Source organism: Eumetopias jubatus, unplaced genomic scaffold (assembly GCF_037043125.1).
Source record: "Eumetopias jubatus isolate StellerSeaLion01/CBP00866 unplaced genomic scaffold, mEumJub1_p1.0 scaffold_9, whole genome shotgun sequence".
Classification (NCBI taxonomy): Eukaryota; Metazoa; Chordata; class Mammalia; order Carnivora; family Otariidae; genus Eumetopias; species Eumetopias jubatus.
This window is the reverse complement of record NW_028274815.1, coordinates 125,883,167-125,909,438: the sequence shown is the minus strand read 5'-3', so window position 1 is coordinate 125,909,438 and position 26,272 is coordinate 125,883,167. Positions and strand designations below refer to the sequence as shown.

The window sequence follows — 26,272 nt, the reverse complement described above, 5'->3', positions numbered from 1 at the left end:
ATAATGCACAATATGTGTAAACAAAGTGAGCATGGAACAAACTGAAGTGTGAGGCAGGGACTATACATTCTCTTGCCTGGGTTCATGGCATTTTTGAATGCACAGTTCCTTAGAGAATTTTTTTTTTTTAATCTGGATAGGTGTGCTGCAGGTAAGTCAAACTGTTACTTTTAACCTCTCCAGTGCGTCCACACTTGGATTTTTTTTTTTTTTTTTTTTTGCTCCCACGGTGTGATGGAACTTCTCTCTTACACTCCTGGACTTCCACAAAGCTCTGTCATCTGTGGGTGATTGTCTAAATGAGTGTTCTCCAGTGGCTCCTGGACTGTGGCTGAGGGGGGTCAGAGTCAGTTCTCAGGCCGCGTCAGGGTGTCATGCCAAGACTGAGGTCTCTATGCCAATGACCCAACCCATGGGTCAGACTCCTCCTGGGTCCCTTGGCATATGGTGCTGGATCCACAGCCTCCTCCAAGGTACTTTGGTCTGTGGGGTGGATGACAAATTGTTGTGTGGGAGCCGGGGCCGGGGGGGGGGGCAAGTTCAAGCAGGAGGTCTTATTCAGGCATCTTGCTGATGTCACTCCCAAAAAGGACCTTAAAAGAATCGAATGATATAAAATTAGTGTATCTACAAAAATTGTAAATGGAGTATGCTTTAAAAATGAAATGTGCTGGTATCATTCAGGAGCTAATTCTTGTGAAACACGGACAATGTTGGGGGAAATTCAGGCTTAGAATAAGTTGTTCCACTTCAAAGTTTGTAATCAGTTTTTAAAAGTCTCTGGTGATTTTTAAATTTTAATTTGCTTGCATTTACTGATACTCTTAAATGGCTTTTAAAATTTTCTATTGGGAAGTCAGTTCTAAAACTATCTGTGAAAATGACCGACACTGTTCTCTCTCTAGGTAATGGGTAACTGACCGAATCTTATTAGTTTTCTTTGTACTTTTCTGTGTTTTTCAAATCTCTAGAATAAGAAGTGATAAATTATGAATTCATTTGTGCAATGAGAGAAGTAGAAAGCATAAGAGAAGGAAAGAACCTCAGGAGACAAAAATGCCCAACCGAGGAGTGGTGCATGGAGGAGAGGAGGTAGAACCAGATGGGCAGTGAGAGACCAGTCACGTGTTCTCCCAACTCCACACCCCAAAGCCCTTCGCTACCCCCTGCAGGACCTAGTAAAATCCTGGGTCTCCTGCCAGGCTCACACTCAAACATCCAGAGTTAACATCATGAAGTGGTTGGTTCTCCAGCTGCTGACACTCTACTGCCTGGTGATCATGCCAGTGACAGGAGGTATAGGAGAAAACCCTGAGCCTGTAACTAAACGTCCAGATTTCAGTAGGTATTCTGGTTGAGCTTCAAACTGAAGAGGGGGTAGAAAACAAGGAACCAGGGACTGGCATATGGGAAAGCACTGGTTCCGTTTTTAAGCCAAGATACCTGAGGAAACCTGAATGTGCAGTTCTCAAGTTTGATGGTCTCCTGATATTACGAGAAACAATGTTTTTATGTGTGTGGTGGGGACTGTTGTGGCTACATGGCGTTTTTGTTGAGGAGGACCCGTAGAAGTGGAAAGCTCCACAGGGTTCAAGGCCCGCGTGGAATGTGCCTAGCTTGAGCCACCAGGAGCTCGTGTCCTCCAGTTAGGGGCTCCAAGGATGAGCACCAAATTGGGAAAAGGGTACTAATTATTTCTTGAAATATGCCCTTTGTTTAGGGAAATGAGTATTTTAGAATATTGGGCATGGGGAGGAGAAATAAAATGGGTGCTTGGCCAAGGAAAGTTTGGAATCACTAGGGTAAAAAAATTAAAATCAGCAGAATTGAGCGTAGTGGGTCCATAACTGCTGGCAAAGGTTTCTGGGGGAACAGCTAGGTTTGGAAGGCTGTCTCACCCAGACAGGGAAAAGTACAAGATAATTCCTCCTCTTCTCTGGGACTCTGTTCTTCCCACCCTGTAAAATGAGAGCAGGAGACCAGAGGATCTCTTGGGCTTCTTTGTTCTGAGAACGGGGTCTCAGGACTCAGGTCCTGTGATGTTCAATTCCATGGACATGGCTTCATGGTTGCTGGGTTTGCTATGGAGTGGGAGCTGGATATTGACTCTAGGAATGGAAAAGGCCACCCAGATCCCTGGGCAGCCAGAAGAAGAAGAGAAACCAATGGAATGAGGGGCTGTTAATAGTGAGAAAAACTCTTCTCCTTCTTTTGGAGTCACTACTCCTGTGTTCCTTCTCAGTTTTAGTGTACCCAAAACTGAGAGAATGCTCAAGGAATCCCACCTACTATGAATGCCACAGAAAGTGCAAATATTCCTGGAATTGTGCTCTTGGCTATGAATGCTGCTTTTCTGTCTGTGGAACTATCTGCTTGAATATCAGACAAATTGGTAAGATCTAATATTCACCCATCTCTTACCATTATATTCTCAAAGACTATGGAGCCCGTAACTGTGAGGGAACAGACAGAAGAAGACTTGCCTCCCCTGTCCTGGTACCAATTCCAATCTGGGACCCCTACCTCTTCGTCCAGCCCCAGGCCTCATTGTCCACCTGCAAGCCTGCCTGATTTATCCAAACCTCAGGAGATCTGACAGTTATGTCTCTGCTCACTGGACTTAAAACATCCTGAGAGAAGCCTTGTATGGGCATCTCCTAAACCACAGAAATATCCTGCCCCCAGGGTTTGGGTGGATCTGTTACTCTCAAAGAAATGTGTTTCACATCAGACTGTGTGGCCATTGAATTCCTATCCCTTATTTTTTCCAGAGACTTTCATTGAGAACACTTCACCTAGCACCGAGGCAGAAACTACTTTATATCCCACAACCACCACTGAGAGTTGGGATACAGACATAAATTAATTCTACATGATGTCCAGTGGTATCATCGTCTTGTCCCAGCTGAGAGGCAAGGGAAGGGAGGAGGAGGGGTCCTGGGCGATGTCTCTCTTACTTGTTAACCCTCTTTCCTGAGCCATTATATTATCAGCCTCATTTCCCTGAAGAATAAACTATGGCAGTAACCCAGAACCTCTGTCTCTTCTTCTATAGTACCAGTACCATCCCCTCCCTCCACCTTTTCCCTAAGCCCCCAACCCCTGCCTCCCAGTGGATTTCCCTGCCTTCTCACCATTCTGAAGAATCAACTTCTTAGCCAAGATTCCTAGACTCTTTTGTTCATTGACTACCATCTCTGGGGAAATCTGTTTATGTGTGTGATGGTCTTATGACTACAGAAAACACCATCCCTCTGGGTTCCCAGATCTTCTCAGTGCAGCCTTTCTTTCCTTATTTCAGGACTGTGATTCTAGTAGGTTCCCATAAGCAGCCCTTTTAACTAATCCAGGGAAGTACAATCTTCCTTACAGGTGATAGCACCCATGGTCTAGAACTGAAAGGAAATGCCATTGACCTTTCCAAACTCTCCTCTCAGACATTGCCTTATTTGTTAGAATTATTTACTCAATCACTTGGAATTTATAGGAATATTTTCAAAGTAAATACTCCTAGAAAGGATAGGCAACATTTATAGGGTTATAGAGAACCTACACTGTGCTCAGGCTTGTGGCAAGGACCACTCCTCATGAGTGGAGGTGTGACTATCTGTTGGCATATAGCCCAAAGAAGGGTTAAGTCTTATTATCCAAACAAGCAGAAACCAGCATGGGGCATGGCAAGAAGGGATGAATGGAATATACAGTCAGTACCTTAAGGTATAAATGAAGAGGGGTCATTATGCTCATCATGGTATCAGGTTTCCTGGAAGAAGAGATGCTTAGTCCCACCTTGAGGGATAGGGAAGAATTGGGGCAACTCAGAATGAAAGCTATTTTTCCTCCATGACAGGATTAAATATAGACTGGGGGGAGAAGAAAGGGAACTTGAAGGAAAGGAAAGGTTGATACCCTAGCTTCCTCCTGCCCCCAACACCAGCAGATGAAGTTGTGACAGTATTGGATTATGAACTTGGTATTAAGCTCTGTGGCCATAGGATAGTATAATTTGCTAACTTTTCCTTTCAGAGTCTGTTATTAAAACCATAAAACCTGCAGAGCAGAAGTATTATTTGCTAAAATTAACAAAGGAAAACAAACAAGCAGAGACAGAAGACTGATCCTACTCAAGTCCACTCAGTAGGTTGATGACTGATAGATATATAGACCTCATTCTCTAAATGCCCCTCTACCCAAGTTTCCTGAAATACATATATGTCAGGGGCCAGAGATGTGCTTAAAATAGGGGGTCTAGTGGAGAATAGGGTTGAGGAGGGATGCTGTGCAGAAAGAGTGATAACTGAGATGGGTGAAGGAGGACAGGTCCATAGTGTTCTCTTGGACTAACATGGGGTGATTGCCATAGGACAAACCAATGAACTGTTTCCTGATAAGCAATTAGCATAAAGAAGGAGTTGAGAAGAACTCTGGAGCCACCAGGCAGATAGGACACTCTTAACCAAGTAGGTACATTAAGGAACACAGTGAGCCTTCAATGCCCAGAGTTAACCCACTCTGGAAGCAGAATTGGGAGGTGACCAATGTCCAAATGTGGGGTTGGGAGACCCCAAGGGATCTCATTTTGCTTTCTTGGAAGGATTGGTCGCAAGTAAACTGGCCTGCCATTGCCAGAAGCATAATTGACCAGCAGATAATTACTTTCCAGCAACTGATAGACTAGGAAGACAAAACAAAGCAAAATACAGCCAACCCAGTAAGGATCTAGAAGATTTGAACAATACAAATAAAAAATGACTAACATATCAAAATGAATTCAGAATTACTGTGGAATATACATTCTTTTTTTAAAATTTTATTTTATTATGTTATGTTAGTCACCATACATTACATCCTTAGTTTTTGATGTAGTGTTCCATGATTCATTGTTTGCATATAACACCCAGTGCTCCGTGCAATACATGCCCTCTTTAATACCCATCACCGGTCTAACTCATCCCCCACCCCTCTCCCCTCTAAAACCCTCAGTTTGATTCCCGGTGTTCATAGTCTCTCATGGTCCGTCTCCCCCTCTGATTTCCCCCCCTTCATTTTTCAAAAGTTTCAACAAATGTCAAGAAATTGAAATCAAACAGACCACAGTGGCATTAAACTAGAAATAAATAAAGTAAAATGGATAGAAAAATTTTCCATATGAGTAAAAATTAAGGAAAACAATTCTGAGGAATCATCAGTCAAAATGAAATTATGATAGAAAATAAAAAAGATTTTGAACCGGAAAATGAATGTGACATCTCAAAACATATATATACAGAACGATGTCCAACAAGTGGCAACAAATGAGACCTCAGCCTCTGTCCCCCTCCAAAGATCAATAATTATACAGCTATCCATGAACAAAAATAGTTCTGGAAGAGCTCTGGAGTCCATGTAGGAAACTTCAGCAACACAGGGGAACAAACCCCTGAAATTAATTGCATAGGAAGAGATGGAAGTACAGCTACATTTGCCTGCATCACCCCATCGCCTGGCCAGCAATGCTCCATGCCAAGCAGAAATCTCCAGGTAGAGCTCCCTTCACCAGGGAAGGGAGAGCAGGGGGAGCCACTGGCCCCCCAGCCTTTTGGGGGGATAGGGTAACTGGGTGATGGGTATTCAGGGGGGCACGTGTGGTGATGAGCTCTGGGTGTTATATGCAACTAATGAATTGTTGAACACTACATCAAAAACTAACAATGTATTATATGTTGGCTAATTGAATGTAATAAAAAAGAATAAATGTTTGGTAAAATTGTCCAGAGGGAGAAAAGTTAAAATAAAATAAAATAATAAAATAAAATAAAATAAAAATAAATAAAATATACACACTAAGAAAGAAAGAAAGAAAGAAAGAAAGAAAGAAAGAAAGAAAGAAAGAAAGAAAGAAAGAAAGAAAGAAAGAAAAAGAAAGAAAGAAAGAAAGAAAGAAAGAAAAAGAGTAGTAGCAGCCACACAGTGGCAGTGATTGTGGTAAATGGTGACCTGCCCTACAAGAAAATCCAGCAGATTTGCCAGTGAAGAAACCAATGGCCAGCATGGCAGCCACAGAACCCTGCAGATTTCACTGGCTTTTGCCACACGAGTATTTGCATTCACTGTCACCGGCCACCTGAGTCTCTCCCCACTTCTTACCCTCTGCCCACCTGGAGCCCAGGAACTGCACCAGTAGCCAACCCAGGCTTCTGCAGCTGTGCAATTGCAAGATGCCAGTCTAGACCCCCCATGCCTGACCCCCACTGAAGTGCCATATGCATGCTTGGTGCTGGCCCCTCTCCTGTGACAGGCCTCCACTAAAAGTACACATGCCCCGGAGAAACTGCAAAGCCAAAGAAGGGCCTGCTGACCCCCAGGGCCCCTGCAGCTGCTTGTGGTCCTGGATCAGGCCCTTTCTTCGGTCACTGGCCTGTACCATGGCACTCATCTACAGATAGTCCCTCCTACTGTGCAGCTGCACACCCCTGGTCTCACCCCCATCACAGGCCTTCCCTGCCAGGTGCTGGGGATCTAATGTACAGCATGTTGACTATAGTTAATAATAGAGTATTGCATACTTGCAAGTTGCTGAGAGAGCAAATCTTAAGTGATCATCACAAGCTTCTTGAGTCTATAGGCTTATGTCTTCCAACATATTTAAATTTTCAGTCATATTTCCTCACACATGTTTTCAGCATTGTACTCTTCTCCTCTCCTTTCAGGGCTTGTGGCACAGATATTGGAACTTTGGTTATTGTCCCTTAGGCTCTGTATATGTTTTTTTAGTATATGTTTCTTTGTTGTTCAAATTGGATAATTTCCATGGATCAGTCTTCAAGTTCATTGCTCCTATCTCTGTCATGTGCATTCTGATATTAAGCCCATTCAATGAGTATTTAATCTCAGTTATCATGTTCTTTTCAAATTTCTATTTCCTTCTCCTTTATGTCTTCTATTTTGTTGCTGAGACTTCCTATTTTTCCATCAGTTTTGAGGGTGTTCTTGATTACTTGTTTCAGAATTTTTATAGTAGCTGCTTTAATGTCTTTGTCGGATAATTCCAACATTTATTTCATCTTGAAACTGGAGTCTGTTGGTAGTCTTTTCCACAGGAGTTGATATTTTCCTTTTCTTTCATATGTTCCATAATGTTGGATTATATCCTGGACATTTTGAATATTGTAAGACTCTGAGTCTAGTTTACACCAAATGGAGAAGGTTGATGTTATGTTTTCAAAAGTAATTGAAATGGTTAGGTTTAGGCTGAAAAGTTCAACCTGTCTTGGGTGGGTTGTGTTCCAATGTCAGTTCAGTTTTTCAAAGCCTCTGTTTTCAGTTCATTTGGTGCCTCTCTGCATATGCACCACCAAGTGGCTAGTCTGAGACTTAGGAGGTGGTGTATCTGTTGGTTCATTTCTCAAAGTATATCAGCTAAGATCACATCCATGTGTGCACAGCTTGGAGGTGAACCTAGGAATAAATAAACAACTGTATGTGTTTGCTTTCTCAAGTTCTTCCCTCGGTGATTTCCCCAGCGCCTTCTGTTTCCCTCAGGCTCCAAACAGCTTAGGCTTTGGTTACCTTGCTCTGCTAGGCCCTTCCACAATGACATCTGTATCCAGAGCCAAGTGGTGAGAGAACAAAGAGAAACAGGGACAACAGGGGCCACCCACTCTCTTAGAATTATAGCTGCACCCAACAGAGGAAGGATTTCCCTTTCTTGGAGTCTTGGCTCCTTCCAATCCTGATTCCAGCTGCTTCCCAACACTACTATAGATTTTCTTAGGGGCTAGGACACAGAAGAAGAATTAAGGGGAGTCCAGCAGGTTCAGTTGGTAAAGTATGCAACTCTTGATCTTGGGGTTGTGAGTTTGAGGCCCGTGTTGGGTGTAGAGATTACTTAAAAATAAAATCTTTAAAAGGAGGAGGAGGAGGTAGAGGAGGAGGAAGGGGAAGAATTAAGAGAAAGAGAAGAAACCAGGGGATTTCTGCACCTCTTCTGGGCATTACAAGTTCCCTTTTCTATGCCTCAAGCCAAAATTAGAGGGTTTCTCCTGACATTCTATCTGTACCCTAGTGCTTATTTTCAGGTTGACCAGGGGATACCAGAAGGGGAAAAAAATCCCAGTAGACTCATCACCAACAACGTGGTGCTTTGAATTCTAGCCTTCTTATCCAACTGCCTGTTAGTACTGACTTTCCAGTTTCTATAGCTGTATTCAGTGGGACAGGAAAGGAACTAGAAACAGGGAATAGTATTTATCCTTGGAAGTGGGCTCGCTTTTCCTTCTAATTAGGTCTTTAGTGTGGAAGTTTGTGTTAATTTAATCAGGAGCCAGGCTAGTTTGCAGTTTATGGGTTGTTTGTTGCTGTGGTTACCTCAAGTGTACTATGAATTTTTGGAGAAAATCTACAAGAGAGTGTGGATGCCCCACCCTCCGCAGCCCCGTATTTGCAGCCCCAGAGACTTCATTTTCTTTTGCCAGTGCACACTCCGCCTCTAGAAATTTGCCGACCACCTAGTTGAACTGTCCTTCCTGGTGCCTGGCTGCCTGTCTCCTAGGTAATCAATGCTTACGTCTTCTCTCTCCCTTCAGGTGCCCATTTTCCCCTAGATACTGCACTAGTTGGTTGCCCTGTGATCTCAGCGCTCTGGTGAGTTCAAGAAAAGTTGTCCAGCTTTGTTTTCAGTGTAAGTTTGGGAGGTTTATTCAGCTTTCTATATCTCTAAGCAGAAATCTAAAGTCCCTTTTGTGTTTTATTATTTGTAATTGTGGGAAAATACATATAACATAAAGTTAACCATCCTGACTATTCTTTTTTTAGAAGTGGGGACAGAGGGAGAAGTAGAGAGAGAGACTCTTAAGCAGGCTCCATGCCTAGCACAGAGTCCAATGTGGGGCTCAATCACACAACCCCGAGATCATGACCTGAGCCAAAGTGAAGAGTAGGATGCTTAACAGACTGAGTCACCTGGGCACCCCAACCATCCTGACTATTCTTAAGTGCACAGTTCAGTGGCATTATGTACATTCACATGGTTGTGCAACCATTACCACCATCCATCTCCAGAACTCTTTTCATCTTGTAAAATTGAAACTCTGTACCCATTAATCAACAGCTCCCCATCCCTATCCCCCTCAGCCCCTGGAAATCCCCCTTCTCCTGTCTCTATGAATTTGACTCCTCTAGGAACCTCACAGGTGGAATCATAGAGTATTTGGCTTTGGTGACTGGCTTATTTCACTTAGCTTGGGTCCTCAAGTTTCATCCATGTTGTAGCCTGTGTGAGACTATCCTTCATTTTAAAGGCTGAATAATGTTCCATTGTATATATATTCCATATCTCCTTTATCCTTTCAGTAGAGTGGGAAAAAAGATTCCTCCAAAAATTCACTACTTGCAAGCTAGTTTCTCCCACAGAACAGTGGAGCAGAAATCAGCACATGTGTGAAGTCTGAAAAACCTAAAGGCATGACTTGAAATCCAAATAGTCTGAGTGGTTAGGGTAATATGTGAAACAAACTGATTTTGAAAATGCTCCGTTAAACACAGGATTCCAAGAAATTCTGCAGGTAAAGTGCCATGAAAGAGAAGTTTCCATTAAATATAAGAGCTCATGGGGCGCCTGGGTGACTCAGTTGGTTAAGCAACAGCCTTTGGCTCAGGTCATGATCCTGGGTCCTGGGATCATGCCCCAAATTGGGCTCCTTGCTCAGCAGGGAGTCTGCTTCTTTCTCTCAAATGAATAAATAAAATCTTTATTAGAAAATAAATATAAGAGCTCATAAGAAAAATATTTACACACAATTTAAGAAAACGAGAAAAGATTTAAAAAGTCAAGAGAAACAGCAGAGATCCAAAGAGACTTCAGATATTGGAATTATTGTAGACAGAGCACAAAAGTGCTTAAGGAATAAAAGAAAGGAAAGGAAATAGAAGATGGCACTTTAGGTCAGGTAAAGTGAAAGAGAACATAAAAACACCAGAATATCAGGGCACCTGGCTGGATCAGTTGGTGGAGCATGTGACTCTTGATCTTGCAGTTGTGAGTTCAAGCCCCCTGTTGGGCGTAGAGATTACTTAAAAATAAAAATCTTAAATTGGATGTAAAGATTATTTAAAAATAAAATCTTTTTAAAAATCACCAGAATATTGAAAAAGTACCAAGTAGAATACCTAGAAATAAAATATATAACTGAAGTACAAAGCAAAAAGAAAGAAATTGCTTGACTCACCAATGATTACTCAAGAGCAGCCAGCTCTTTTTTTTGTTAAAATAAGTTTTTATTTAAAAAAAAATTTACCCAGCTTTCTTGAGGTAGATTGGCAAATAAAAATTATATAGATTGAAAATGGGTGTCATAAATTTTGATATAGGTATATATTGTGAAATGATCACCATAATCAAGCTAGTTAACAATTCCAGCACCTCACATAGTCACCTCTTTTTTTATGAGTGGTGAGAACACTTAACATCTCTCTTAGAAAATTTCAAGTGCACAACACAGTATTATTACAGTCACTATGCTACACATTGGATCCCCAAAACTTAACGCATATTATAACTGGAGGCTTGTCCCCTTTGACCAACATCTTCCCTTTCACACCTGGCAACCACTATTCTACTCCCTGCTTCTATAAGTTCAACTTTTTGAGATTCCACATGTAAGTGAGATCATGCAGTATTTGCCTTTTGGTGTCTGGCTTCTTTCACTTAGTATAATATCCTCCAGATTCATCCATGTTGTTGCAAATGACAGGATTTTTTTAAGGCTGAATAATATTCATATATATCACATTTTTTTTCCATTCACCCATCCACTGGCACTTAGATGGTTTCCATATCTTGGCCATCATGAATAATGCTACAGTGGACATGGGGGTGCAGATATCTCTTCAAGATATTGCTTTCATTTCTTTTGGATACAGTATACCTATAAGTGGGATTTCTGGATTATATGGTAGTTCTGTTTCTGATTTTTGAGGAACCTCCTGGCTGTTTTCCATAGTGACTGCACCAATTTAAATTCCCACCAAACACCCACAAGAGTCCCCTTTTCTCCACATCCTTGCCAACACTTGTTATCTTATAGCCATTCTAACAAGATGTGAAGTGATATCTCATTGTGGTTTTGGTTTTCATTTCCCTGATGATCAGTGATGTTGAGCATCTTTTCATATACCGGTTGGCCACTTATATGTTTTCTTTTGAGAAATTTCTATTCAAGTCCTTTGTCCATTTATTAATCAGGTTATTTGTTTTCTTGATATTGATTTGTTTGACAAACAAAATAAATTTGCAAATACAGAATCTGCAAGTAATAACGATAGATTATAGAAAACTCAAAATAAGATTGTAGACATGAACCCAAATATGTCACTAAAGCCCATAAATGTCAATTAATTGTTAAAGATTACTAGACTGGATTTTTTTAAAATGTAGATTGACACTGTTTGAAAAATAAAACACAAGTGCATGGAAAGGTTGAAAGCAAAATGAGGGGGCAAAGTCGAGGCAAATGCAAACAAAAAAGAGATGGTGTAGTTAGATTAATATCAGGCAATACAGAACTAGAAGATGAGTTTATTTTAGGGATAGAGAAGGGGTCCCCGTATAATGATAAAAGATGCAATTCACCAGGAATTTTTTCTGTTTACCTAAATCAATAGAATTGAGATATATTAAACAAACATTGATGGAATTATAGGCATATATTGAGAAGTTTTTGTATTGAGAGCCCTCAACACACCTTTTCGTTTTACTGATAGGTCAAAGAGACAAAAAATTAGAAAGAATTAAGATATTTAAACAACACACAGTGGAGAGATACAGTGCTCTGCACGCCACACTTAGAGAGTTTCAGTATCAGAATGTCAATCACTGGATAGGAGTTATGTAGAAGGTCATGTCTTTGGAGGAGGAGGCATCTACTTACTCCGCCTAAGCTTAGGGCAAGGTGTATGAGAGACCCATGGAACTAACTGTACTCCTCAAGATCTGCCCAGTGACTGAGGCTAAAGGCACATTCTTGGTTGAGTAGCCAAGCAGAAGACATGTCATGCCATTGGGAGGAGGAAAATGTGAGGGAGGAGCTCTCAGCCATGGAAATAAGACCTGAGGCTGAGTGTGCTCCCAGGGTGGGGTGGGAGTGGAGGGAGCAGCAGGGGGTCATGGGATGTAGTAGAATCATAGTGGGGCCTTACCTGTAGTTTCCCAAAATTGTAACCTGGAAATTCACACTGTTCCCCCAGCCCCTGACCATCTGTAGACCTTTTGATTGCAAAATCCTCCTCCGTTTACTGCAAAGAGCAACCTCTGCCATGTGGAGAAGCTGGGCAAAGAGGTAGGTTCTATGATGGGGTTCTGGGGAAAATTCTGACCACCCAGGCTCAGGAACTGAGGAACCCACTGGATTTGAAACATTGTCAAATGGACAGTTGGGAAACAGGAAAAAATCCCCGCCATCATTTTAAGTGACTTAGTTTCTTAGGGTCTCAGAAATTTAAGCAAATTACTTTTTAATCTCTTAAAATTTCTTGCAATTGTACCACTACGCATGCATTAGAATGACTAAAATAATACATTTACAATCCTAAATGCTAGCAAGTATGTGAAGCAAGTGGAACTTTCATATATTACTAGTAGAAATGCAAAATGGTACAGCCCCTTTGGAAAACATTTTGGCAGTTTCTTACAAACATATACTTATCACAAACCAGCATTCCTACTCCCTGGTATTTACCCAAGAGAAATGACCATTTATGATCATATAAAAACCTGTATGAAAATGTTTCTAGGAGGTTTATTCATAATCCCCCAAAACTGGAAACAACCCAGGTGTCCATAACTAGTGAATTACCAACTTATGGTAATTCATAAGATGAACCCTAAATCAGCAATAAGAAGGTCCAGACAACAGACAACACCACAAAGGAATTGCAAATGCGTTATGCAAACATGTTATAAATGTTAATATTGTTAAAGCTGCTACATAACTTTTAAAAGTAAATCCGAGGTGAAATAAGTCAAACAGAGAAAGACAATTATCATATGGTTTCACTTATCTGTGGAACATAAGGAATAGCGTGGAGGACATTAGGAGACGGAAGGGGAAAATGAAGGGGGGGAATCAGAGGGGGACACGAACTATGAGAGACGATGGACTCTGGGAAACAAACTGAGGGTTCTAGAGGGGAGGGGAGTGGGGGCATGGGTTAGCCTGGGGATGGGTATTAAGGAGGGCACGTACTGCAATGAGCACTGGGTGTTATACCCAAATGAATCATAGAACACTACATCAAAAACTAATGAAGTACTCTATGGTGACTAACATAATATATATATATATAAAAAAAGTAAATCCGTTGGGGTCAAAATACCATCCTAAATTGATACCCACAATCATCCGTTTAAAAAAAATACATGGAAAGCATTTCTTTTTAAAAGTTGGACATTTTAAAACACTTCTCCATCTCCTTGAACTCATATTTCCATTCCTATTATCCCACAGACTCTTAATCTAATACGATATAATCTTATGTTCAAGAGTCTTTTAATCACGACCTTTTCATACTGCTATGCAATAAAAATGTGTACAGATTGAAATTTTAATTTTTCATTTACTGGGACCATAAGACTCTAGGAATAAAAGTTTTTCTTATGGATTGATTTTTCATTCCAGTTGTTATTTAAATAACAATAATAATGGATATGTAAGTAAATACATTGAAATTATTGATTAACAAAATTTTATTGATAAACAAAATTCTATAGGTAATGTATCTCTCACTGATAAGTTGGTGCTGGGGAACAAAAGGAGTTTTGTTATAGGTATGTCACTTGGTTCTTTGAACTTCTAGTACATTGCCCCAAATCACATAACACTCTATAAGAAAAAAATATTTTTAATGATCTAAGTTAAATATTAATAAACAGGGCACCTGGGTGGCTCAGTCGTTTGGGCGGCTGCCTTCGGCTCCGGTCATGATCCCGGGGTCCTGGGATCAAGCCCCATGTCTGGCTCCCTGCTCGGCGGGGAGCCTGCTTCTCCCTCTCCCTCTGCCTGCCGCTCTGCCTACTTGTGCTCTCTCTCTAGCTCTCTGTCAAATAAGTAAATAAAATCTTTAAAAAATATTAATAAACAGCTTGATTAAAACCTCTTTCAATTTTTATAAAGGCATGGAATTGGAAACTGTATACTTGAAAAGAATTTTTTTCCTATTAATTAGGATAATGATCACAAATCACAAGTGGTTTTCTTAATTTCTGGAAAGTTTACCAAAAAGTCTTTACCAGTATTTACCAAATGATCAATAATGTTATTAATTATACCCATTATTCTTTTATTTGGACACTTTATTTAATCTGATACACTCTGTAAATGTTGAAAAGTTTGAATACTATTAACTTTGATAGACCTGAGATAATATATATTTTATAAAATGCTTGTATCTTATTGCAAGCTTTAAATACATTTAAAAAAATTTTGATGCCACAGATTTAACTCACTGTATTTATGGAAAATGTTAAATGAATCAACTAATTGATAAAGTCAGTCCTCAATTAGCCAAATCAGACCACTTTCTCTTACAAAAAGATGGACTTCGTTTTTCAATTGAAATGAATGTTTTAATACACATCCCTGCAGATATGTACCATCACTCTTGGGATTTCTAACTCTAGAAAAGGGAGCTAAAGGCATAGCAATGTACTATGACTTTGTCGCCTGAATGAAACAAGGTACTGACCCCTTTGTGTTTCCTACCCACCTATTTTTTGCTTTGCTCTTGGCGAAGCATCCTCAGGAAAATGCATTTTCAAGTTGTTCCTTTGTTTGGAACTCAGTTTTTATACTTTGGACACATATAAGAGGTAAGAAATATGCTTCCATCCCTGCTTTTTTTGGAAGCAGCAGAGGACTTTCTGAAAAACAGAAAAGGAGAAACGCAGACTGCAGGCTCTTTTTCAGGAAGACCAACTTCAGGAAAAAGTAAATGTGGAATTTAAGAACCAGAATATCATGTCCTCAAGTCTGTCTGTGCCTGTGTACCCTCTGGAAAATCTTCCTGTGTCCTCTGGGGTATGGGTATGCCCGCATACAGTATGGACAGGACAGACTGAGTTGATCTTCTCATTTTTCAAGTGGGTAGACTGAGATAAAAGTAGCTCAAATTGACATGGTGAATTAATGGTGGAACTTGGGCCACAGTCAAAGTCTCTTCATTCCTGACTCATTGTTCTTCCTACAGGACCTTTGCCTATGCCTCCCACGTCTGTCCCAGTCCCCAGGGCCACTGAGCCAGTCCCCCACCCCCTTTTGAATGTTCCCGCAGGACCCATGTTTTGTACGCTCTTACCCAAACAAATCCCCCTCCAGAATGAATTCACTCTATTTTAAATTTACCTGGTTTAGGAAATAAAAATATAAGATGACCAACTAAATTTGAATGTCAGATAAACACTGAATCATTTTTTCCTGTAACTATGGTCTTTATATTTCGTGGGATATACTTCTACTAAAAATTCTAACTGAATATCCTGTACTATATTTGGCAATCCTATTGATCTGCATCTTTCCTTGCACCCCCACCCCAGGAGCTCTGCTTCCTACTAATTGACTACAGGCTAATCTGACCAACTAATACTCAAGACTTGGTTAATAGGTGTAAAACTTCAAACCAAAAGAGTGATTTGATATAAGAATTTAAGACACCATAGGGCCTTGGCTAATCTTTTTGGGGAACAGAAGTAATGATACACACAGTTTTTTACAGGAAATTCAAGAGCTAAAAAGGTAATAGGTACTTTTTTTTGGCATTCAGTAAATTATTTGTCTGTTGACTAAAATATATTAAGCACTAATTATGCCAGTTACCATGCTTTCCACAATAGTTCCATTAATTCCCATGTCTATGAAGTAGGTGCGTTACTATTTCCTTTAAAGAAAATGGAGGTGTGGGACGCCTGGCTGGCTCTGTTGGAAGAGCATGCAACTCTTGATCTTGTGCTTGTGAGTTCAAGCCCCACACTGGGTGTAGAGATTACTTAAAATTAAAATCTTGAAAGAAAGAAAGAAAGAGAGGGGAAAAAAAGAAACAAAAGAAAGAGAAAGGAAGGAAGGACGGAAGGAAGGAAGGAAAGGAAGAAAGACTGTGGCTCATTGAGGTTCAGTGGCTGAGTCAAGACCATGTAGCTGGTAAGTGGGGTATCTACGACGTGAACTCAGGTCCAACTCCAAGCACTGTTTTTGACCATTCCATGCCGCTTCATGAATGATCTTCACCTGATCTTATCTAATCCTCACAGTGACAGCAAAGCTGCCAGGTAGGTTGTATGGTTTCCATTTTCCAGTTGAGGAAACTGAGGCTCCAAGATACAGCTACAGTGAAAAGCTACAAAGCCAGTTTGAAGAATCAGTGTCACTGGTTTTGGGGCCATAATTGTCATTACTGAACAGTCCAGGCACTGTTGTAAAATTTGGGGAGGATACAGGATTAGAATTCTGGAGACAAAAATGAATAAATTGCTACAAGTCTTTACTCTTAGGCAGCCACATAGTATAGTTTCAGGAGATCTGGAAAAGACTGTACCCCTTTCCCACTGTCTGAAGTTCCACCAATAACATGGGTGCATTCCTGAGCATAACAATGTTCTCTGTCTCCTTTCTTTTCTGCCTCCATCCCTCTCTTGTTGTTTTCAAAATGCATTTAGTCTGAGAGAGGTAACATGGCAAGGCATTATCAGTTCTTCACATCACAAAATTAAAAAGTACATAAGGACCACGAAGAGACATGTGGAAATGGGGGTTGAATGAGTAGGAGAGGGTCATCCGTTTATGGGGTGCTCTGGAAGTATCAGAAGCTAGGCTTGGATAACACCAGAGGGAATCCAAGGAATCCTTTTGTTAACCCGAGGTCACCTGGGATTTTTTTGCTTCTGGGGCTCTAAGACCCTATGGGACCTGCCCAGGCCCTCCTGAAAACCTCATACCATCAGTTTCTTGTCATCAGTGGAGCAAGGAAAAGGTGTTCCCTTGTGTCTGGGCTAGCCCTGGGAATGGCAGTGGGCAAACCAACCCTGAAAGTATTCCAGACAAATCCTTGTGATCATTCATATGTGACCTCTCATGTAGGAACAAGACAATGGGCAAATGTCCTGGTGGGACAGTACTGTGGCAGAGTGTGGGGCCACTGGGAGGGTCCTGGGCCTGGGTCTGAAGGTCCTACCCTACTCTCCACGTGATCTCAGACAAACCCATTCACCACTGCACAATTTGGTTGGTTTCCTCATCTGTGAACTGAGAGAAGTGGTGGGCTGTCTTCATGGTTTTCAGCACATGCTCTGTGTCTCTGTCTGGCTTGTGCCTAATCCCCATGCCTCTTCTCATCCCACACAGGCACCTTCCTCTCCATACCTTCTCCTGGAGAAATGTAGCACTCCTGCTGCTTCTTTCTCTCTCTTTGGAGGAGAGCACTTCATCGCCAATCAAGAGAGTCAAACGTGGGTTCAGAGAAGCTGCAACTACCCCTGCTTAGAAGGATTTCCTGAGACTAAGGGTCAGACAGGAGGCAAGGATTCCTGTTTTATGCAGTTACTTCCTCTGTGGCTTCAGAGAACTAGCCCTACTCACCCACCCTGGACCCTTCAAATCCTTCCCTCAACTGTTCCCTCCAAATCATTTCCTTAGCTTTACCTGACATGTGTCTTTTCCAAGTTTAATGTTTTTAAAGTGAATCAGTCACTAGGCAGGAGTCCTAGGGCAGAGGACAGTGAGGAGGCAGTTGCACAAGTGGAGGAGAGAGTTGGGATGACGTTGGGGGCTGACCCGCAAGTGGTGGCCAAGAGGGGAAGCCATGGGGCTTGGAGAGAGATTGGGAGGTAGAACTGGCCCAAGTCCATGACTGACAGGATGCTAGGGTAAAGGAGAGGGAAGAGTGAATCTCAGGGTTCTCAAGACAACCTGGGGGCCTGTTGATGCCAAATAAAGATGGGAGCAGAGAGAAGGAGGTACTGCTGAGGAATAGGAGAAGCTAATTCTGATTTATACATGTGAGCTTACAGGTCTCTTGAGATGCCCAGACGTATGTTCCCCAGGTGGTTGGATATGTGCCTTAGCTGGGAAGTGAGAATAGGTCTGGAGGGAGGCATGGGAACCACAGTTAGCATCATGCAAATTGATGCAGGAAGTGTGTGTCAGGTAATGACAGGAGAGAGCTGAGACCCAAACTCCAGGGAGCATCCCCAGTAGCTGCAGAGGAACCCCCAGGGCTTGTGCATTTGGGGAGGGGACTGCACAGACAAGGTAAGTAGCTGAGGAGGGCTGACTGGGAGGGAGGAGGATTCTAAGTGAGCACTGAAGCTGACAGTAGGGCAAGGAGCTACAATGGCTAAACCAAAAACAGTTTACATGCCTCAGAAGCAGAAGGGAGGCAGGACTGACTAGAGTCTACACTAGTGAGGGGACATTAGTCTTTATAATCCCAAGATCTCTATGCTTTTTTATCTCTTTGGAGGTGTCCCTATTTGAATTGCTTTACTCTCTCTGTGCCCAAACCTAGAACAGTAGTTCCCGGGTAACAGCCTACATCATGGTGCCCAACTGCCTGCTTTGGTGTCACTGGAGGCACTTTCAAATGATGTACTATACCTTGGCTAATTGAATTTAAATTAAAAAAAGAGAGGGAAAAAATTAAGTCCCTAGGCTTCACTTTCTAGAGATTCTGATTCAGGCCATGGTCTGGAGTTTCTAAAAGATGCACAGGTGTTTTCAATGTACACTACAGATTAGGAACCATAATTCTTCTTAGCCTCAGACATCCTTGGAGAGTGCATGAAGGGTGGTATGAAGGGTAAGAAATATAGCTGGAAAGTACTAAAAGTCTCAATGGCCAGTGTTCAGGGCTTCTGGAGTGAGTCACGGATTGGAGGTCCTAGACCCACCCCTCATTCACTGTATTTTCCCATCTGACTTCATTTTTTTTTTAACCTGGGAAATTAGGAGGGTGATACTAATGATCAATATGGTCTTCCCAATTCTAAACTTCTATTATTCCAAGATTCAGTAGTCTCCAAAAGGATCATGCCTCTCTGGTCAGAAGTCTGGTGTGGTGTGTGTGTCAGGTTTCTCTGCTCAGGTTCTCAGCAGGCTGAATCCAGGGTGGCAGCAAAGCTGCCGTTCCCACCTGGGACCCAGGGTTCTCATGGACACTCACTGGTGGTGGCAGAATCGTTTCCTTATAGTTGTACCACTGAAGTTGCTTCCAGAGGCCACCTTCAGTCCAGGACACTAAGTTCTCTCTGTCCTCAAAACTCCTAATAGCATGTTGGGTTCAAATCTCTCTTACCTCTTCTCTATTAGTCAAGAGGAAAACTCCTCTTTTTAAGGACTCAACAACTTAGGTCTGACCCGGTCGGATAATCTCTCTATTTTAAGGTCAGTTAACTTGGGGCTTTAATTCCATCTATGAAATCCCTCATAGCCCACTTAAATTCATGTTGATTCGATAACCAGAGGACAGGAATCTTGGGGATGCAACTTTAGAATTCTGCCTCCCACAAGCTCAGAAATTAGGAAGCTGTGTCTAGCCCTAAAAAGGGAGGAAGCAAATCCATATCTGCCAAGCTCTTCCCATGTGCCAGGCACTGTGATGAATGCATTACAGGCATCATCCCCCTTAATTCTTAGAAGCAGGTTGTAAGGTAGAGATTGTAATTCTCATTTTATAGATGGGAAACGTTGGACTCAGGAGGAATATTTCTGCCCCCAAGATTATTTAGCTAGTTGTGTGGGAGTCAGGCTCCCAAACCAGGTCTGTTTTACACTGCTCCTCCCAATGCCCATTTCTGTTACCCTAAAGGGGGTAACTAAGAAGTTATATAGTGGAACTCAGGTTGGTCTTGATTTCACAAGGAGTCAGGGGATCCAAATCAGGCCTCATGACTCCTATACCCCTATTTCCATGATATTTCTACCACTCCTTACTAATTAATTTCCCCTATCAACTAAGACTCTGGAGGCAGAGGAATTGGGCATTAACATATTAAGTTTCAAGAGGAGAGAGGAGCTCCTGAACTTAAGGTAAGGCTCTTGGTCCCTATCTAATTCCCTGCTGTGGAATCTGAGATGCTCTCCTTCAGTTGGCCTGAGCAGATTCCAGATTCAGATCAATCTAAATGAGCTATGAGTGGTGACAGGCAGACCCAGCCCCTAAATATAAGCAGAGGGAGAACTGAGGATGGAAGATAGAAGAGAGGGATAATAGAATGTCATTATTCACCTTTGCCATGGGAGGAGAGCTGAAACTCTCAAGGGATGTGAATTTGGACATTGCTTTCTTACAGAGAAACCAGGAGTGTGCCCCCGAGAGAGGGTCATCTGTGAGACTGAAGTTCCAGACTCCTGCACAACTGACTTGCAGTGCCTAAAACACATGAAGTGCTGCTCATTTGGGTGTGGGAAAAAGTGCATGGATCCACTCCAAGGTAGTAAACTCCAGGCTGAGGGCACAGGTGCCTTTTGAGGTGTCTTACTTCCTGCTCCATCCAGAGCTGGTTGAATGATTCCCTTGGATGGTAGGGCAAAGAGGTCAGGATTCATGCTTTTCTCTTTCTCTAATCAGATTCCCAACCCTCAAGTACAAACAATGAGTCTAGGCATGGGGGATGTCAACTGGAAAACATTGATGATAGTCTTCTTTGATCCAATATTCAAACATTCACAAATAAGTAATACTTGTTGAGTGCTCACTAAGTGTCAAGAGACTATTGTTGGCATTATGGTAAATACAAACCTCAGTCAGCTTAGATGCTGGGCTTGGTTTTGGACTCTTTGGCCTTCAAAGAGGTTTTCTGGTGACTCAAATTATAGAGAATCTCACGATAGGAAATTCTGCATTATGTATATATACTTGCATGCATTCACTCAACAGTTATCTATAGTTAATGCCCTTTAGCCAAAGACCATCAGGAACACACCTGTAGTTGAACGAGTTGGATTTATTACTCATTGTAGTGAGGGAGAACGTTCACCATAGACAACCTGAGGGATCTCAGTAAGAAGCCGTTGGAAAGAATCTACTATAGGATTGAGGCTTTGATTGGGGAATTTGGGGGAGCGGATTTGCTCTACATTGGGTGTTGTCAGAAAGTGGGGCAATTTTATGATGCTCTCAGGGAATCTTATGTACAGAGAAGGCAGGCTAGACTGAGGATAAAGTCATAATGGGTAGAGAAGCATAAAGCACTCATAGGTGTTTGGTATTTTGTGGGTTTCACAATACTGTTTTTTAGTCTCCCCTTATGATGGTCCCGAGGCAACCCTGTTTGATGTGGATGTCCTGTGACTTGTTTCTATCTGAGAAGGAATGACATGGCTTAACTGTGAGCATCAGATCAGCTTCCAGATATGAGAGGCTGCTGTTTTTCTTTCTTCGTGTTTCGATCCTTCTATGTGCCAGGCGCTTTGTTAGGCACTTTGGATATAGTTGCTGAACAAATCTTGCCCTACCAAAGCTCAGGGCCTAAGAGAAGAAATATCAGTTCCATATTTGTAGGAGAGCTAGGCTAGAACTTTTGTTGACAGTGGCTCTCTCTATGACTTGTGTGGACATACCAAGAACTGTAAATACTAAGCTGAGACCCTGACCCTTTCTCTTTTTTCCTACCCTTTATGTTCTTCCTTCTTTGCTTCCCCACCTTCAGAACCCTGCATGCTACCCTTTGACGAAGGATACTGTAACATTAGTATCTTACGCTGGTATTTTGACTTTAAACATCAGTCCTGCCAACCCTTTATCTATGGAGGCTGCCATGGGAATGCCAACAACTTCATCAGCATCGCAAACTGCAAAATGGCTTGCTCATCAGTTGGTAAGACGTATATCCCTGGCAATCAGAGGGACTAGACTAACCCAGAAATAGTATACCAGCATAGTATATGCTCAGGCTTTGAGGCTTAACTGCCTTGGTTCAAGTCAACTCTGTCATTCACTGAATGGGTGGTCTTGGGTCAGTTGCCTGCTTCCTTGAGCTTCAGTATTCTTGTCTATAAAAGGGGGATAATAATAGTATTTACCTAATGGCGTTGTTGTGCCAGAAAAATGACATAGTGCACATATCTATTGAGTAGTACCTGGGGACTCACCGAAGTATGAAGCATAAACAGGTCAGGTTCTAGAATCCCAGAACCTGTACGGGTAGAGCACAGAGTAAGTGAAGAATAGGATGAGCTGAAGGTGAGGGCTGTGGATTAATTCCTACTATAATGACAAGCACCAGTGATACTGGGAGACGTGTCTTACAGAGGTAGGTGCCAGATAACCCAGATAAAAATTCTCCTTTCCCCATTTACTGCAAATTACTTCACCTAGTTTCAGTTCCCTCCCCTGTAATACTGGAATAACAGCAAAGACCTCACTGAGTTTTTGGTGGATTATATGTGATCAGGACACAAGGGTTTGACACGGGGACTGTTCAGGAGTGTGGGCTTGCTAAATGGTAGCATTCCAAGTGGTGACCATTGATGTTCAAATGCAACACTATGTGACTTACAAGGCAGCACTGAAACTTTGATCTCAGAGTCTGGGAAGCAGGCTGAATAGTGTACTGTCACCTCCATAATACAGTCTGTCTTCTTAGACAGAGTCGTAGAGATAAAGTTAGTTGCCCAAGAATTCACAGTGAGTCAGGGGTAGATCTGGAATTTTAATTCTGTAAGTCCAGTGAGCCTGAATAGCAAAGGCAGTCTTGTGGTCTGACCCTTTGTGGGAGGCTTTATGGAATCATGGCACTAACCATTAGACCTTGGCTCACTCTCAGAAGCAGCAGAAAGAAGAAGCCAGGGAAATGAGCTTGGGTGGGATTGGGGGAAATTTATGTTTGGGGATAAGAAAGGACCTAACCATACTTCTGAGAGTCAAACACACCACACTCTGACAGAGTCTGACTTGACGAAGAAGGGAGGAGAAAGAGAAGAAGGAGAAAGAGAAGTAGAAGGAGAAGGAATAAGAGAAGAAAAAAAATACTTCCTGCCCTCATAGAATTTGTAATCAGATAATGACAACAGGAAACATGCACAAAATCCTAAAGAATTTATTTCAACACCATCTATGTCCTAGTGACCTACATAGTTGTAGCTCCAGTCTGAATTTGACTCCCAAACTCCAACTGCATTCTCTACTCCTTCATCTTGATCTCACAAACACCTCACACTTCACTTGTCTGAAACAGAAGCCCTCATCTTTGCTCTCCCACCTCAAACCTGCTCTATCCATAGTTCTTCCCATCTTGATTGAAATAAACTTCTAAATCACCCTTGATGAATCAACATCGACATTCTCAATCCACACCCATTGAGCTAGGAAGTCATTTTAGATCTATCTTAAAAATAGATCCAGAATCTGACCACTTGCTACCACATCTTTGGCTGCCACCCCAATCTGGGGAGCCGTCTTCTCACCTGGAGCTTCAAAGAACAAGCCTAACTCTCTTTCTCTTACATCGCATGAGATGCTGAGGCATTCCATTCCTCCACAGCCTACCAGAGGTAGTCACGGCAGAGTGAACCAAGTCACAGAAAGAGATATTAGTTTTAAAGGGGGGGAGGTATTTGAAGAGTATGAGATGGGGTAGGGTTTGAGGGAACTCATATCTACTCTTGTTTTAGTCAAGAATGGACAGTGCCCACTCTTCCCTTTCAAGGACCGTATGGTGTGTCCAGCTTCGTGTAAGAGTGACTCCGATTGCCCCAAAACTGACAAATGTTGTGAATCCATGTGTGGCTTTGTTTGTGCCAAGGCTTGGACAGGTGAGGACTGGGGATATACCTCCCAAAGTCTCCAGGGCATATGTTAAGCATGCCATGTTGTCCCATGGAATGGGGATGCCCCTTTGGTTGTCCTTAGATATCTCTTGGAATTTTTCCTTCTTTAATGCCCAATCACTGCTCTCGTGTTGTCCTCTTGATTTCAGGAAACTATTGTACTAGTCTTCAAAGCCAACCATGCATACTATCACTTCCTATTTTTCTCCATGAGAACTTATTTAATTCTGAGTCTCATTCTTCACTGCCTTACAGGTGACAATATCCACTTATTCATACAAAAGAATGATAACCATTAGGTACATTCTTAATAAGCCCTTATGTCTACACAGAACTTCACAACATGTAGAACATATTCACATCCTGTAAGGTATACTGGGGAAAAGATGGGTAGCAAAATGCTGGTGGGGCAGAAGTGATCTCAGTAGAATCTGAGGCTAGTGCTCATTTTCTTATGTAATGCTGAGACAGTATGGTCTTGTCCCAGGGATTGTTAGTGTTTTGAGGTACAGTATGGTATGGGGGAAGGAACCCAAAGCCTTTCAGCTGACTTCAACTCTTCTACTTGTTTTCTGTGTGGCCATAGACAACTCACTTGCCCCTACATGATCCTCAATTTCTACAACTTATAAAACAAGGAAGTTCTGGGTGCTCCCAATAGTTCTTCTACCTCTGGTACTCTGGGATTAGATAACCCAAATCCCTAAATTCTGTGGGGGCTGGCAGGAATCCTATCAGATTGTCTATGTCAGAGATGGCAAGACTTTTTGATACTCCTCAAATTATTAGCCACTGAAAGTTGATACTTTCCTTCTGCGCTCTATTGTTACTCTGGGGGGAAGGGTAAGAGGTTTAGTCAGAAGAAAACCCTGTTTAGGGTTCCCCAAGTTCCCCAAACTATGATCAAGTATTTCAAGGTCAAATGTCTTATTTTATCCCATAAAGTTAAATCAGGTTTCTGCCCACGCAAGCCCATGGTGTGTTCCAAGATTGATAGACCCAAGTGCCTGAAGGATCATGATTGCCCAGTGTCACAGAAGTGCTGTTCACATTGTGGACTGAAGTGCCTGGAACCTCAAAAATGAATAGTAAGTGGAAAATATTATCATCGATGTAATTACTTATGAGTAGCATAATAAAAAGCTATCATTTTTATCTTCTATTGAACTACTTTCCCAAATTGTCTTATGAAGTATAACAATATACAACAAAATTTTATATATATGATTTTGTATATAATCATATCTTCTGAAAATGATGAGAAATTTGACTCTTCCTTATTCCAGTTTCATGACTTACTTTGTTTCCTTGTCTTTTTATATCATGTAGAGCCTCTGAAACAATGTTGAAAATAAAGGCAATGACATCTATCCTTGTCTGGTTCTTTATTTTAAAGTCAGCATCTCATCATAGAATCTCTTAGTGCACAAATGAGATCTAATCAAGCTGAATTTTAAAAATGCTGTACCTGAGACTCAGTCTAAATTGGATGCTCTAACAGGGTAAATGAGGCAGAAGAGAGAGTAAGTGATCTAGAAGACAGGTTGATGGAAAGAAAGGAAGTTGAGGAAAAGAGAGTTAAACAACTAATAGCCCATGAAGACAAGCTTTGAGAAATCAGTAATGCCATGAAACATACCAACGTCAGAATTATTGGTGTGCCTGAGGGTGAAGAGAGAGAGGGAGGGCCAGAAGGCATATTTGAGCAAATCATAGCTGAGGACTTCCCTAATCTGGGGAAGGAAACAAACATTCATGTCCAAGAGGTAGTGAGGACCCCTCCCCAAATCAATAAAAATAAATCAACAACCTGACATATAATTGTGAAACTTGCAAAATTCAGGGACAAGGAGAAAATCCTGAAAGCGGCTTGAAAAAAAAGGCTCCTAACCTACAGAGGGAGGAATATCAGACTAACATCAGACCTATCCACAGAACCCTGGCAGGCCAGAAAGGGCTGGCATGCTATATTCAGGGTACATGTAGCCATGAATACTTTATCCAGCAAGGCTCTCATTCAGAATGGAAGGAGAGATAAAGAGCTTCCAGGACAGACAGAAATGGAAAGAATATGTGACCACCAAGCCAGGCCTGCAAGAAATATTAAAGTGGATCCTGAAAGGGAAGAGAGAGATGAAGAGTAACATAGACCAGAAAGAGAGACAATCAACAGACACAGGGACTTTACAGGCAATACAATGGCACTAAATTCATATCTTTTAATAGTTACCCTGAATATAAATGGGCTAAATACTCCAATCAAAAGACATTGGGTATCAAATGGATAAAAAAAAAGCAAGACCCATCCATATGCTGTCTACAAGAGACTCATTTTAGACCTAAAGACACCTCCAGACTGAAAGTGAGGGGGTAGAGAACTGCCTTCCATGCTAATGGACCTCAAAAGAAAGCTGGGGTAGCAAACCTCATATCAGAAAAATTAGATTTTAAACTAATAGGAAGTAGTAAGACTGTAGTAAGAT

At 41.7% G+C, this 26,272-nt stretch overlaps 1 protein-coding gene across 1 annotated transcript; it reads left to right on the top strand.

Annotated features, from left to right (window-relative positions):
• Nucleotides 1-12,237: 12,237 nt before the first annotated feature.
• WFDC8 (WAP four-disulfide core domain 8) lies at nt 12,238-24,874 on the top strand. Its single transcript, XM_088026281.1, has 6 exons — nt 12,238-12,314; nt 17,367-17,470; nt 20,312-20,452; nt 21,671-21,838; nt 23,634-23,774; nt 24,735-24,874. The coding sequence occupies exons 1-6, from the start codon at nt 12,292-12,294 to the stop codon at nt 24,872-24,874; spliced, it is 717 nt and encodes a 238-aa protein (XP_087882407.1). The 5' UTR covers nt 12,238-12,291.
• Nucleotides 24,875-26,272: the final 1,398 nt, after the last annotated feature.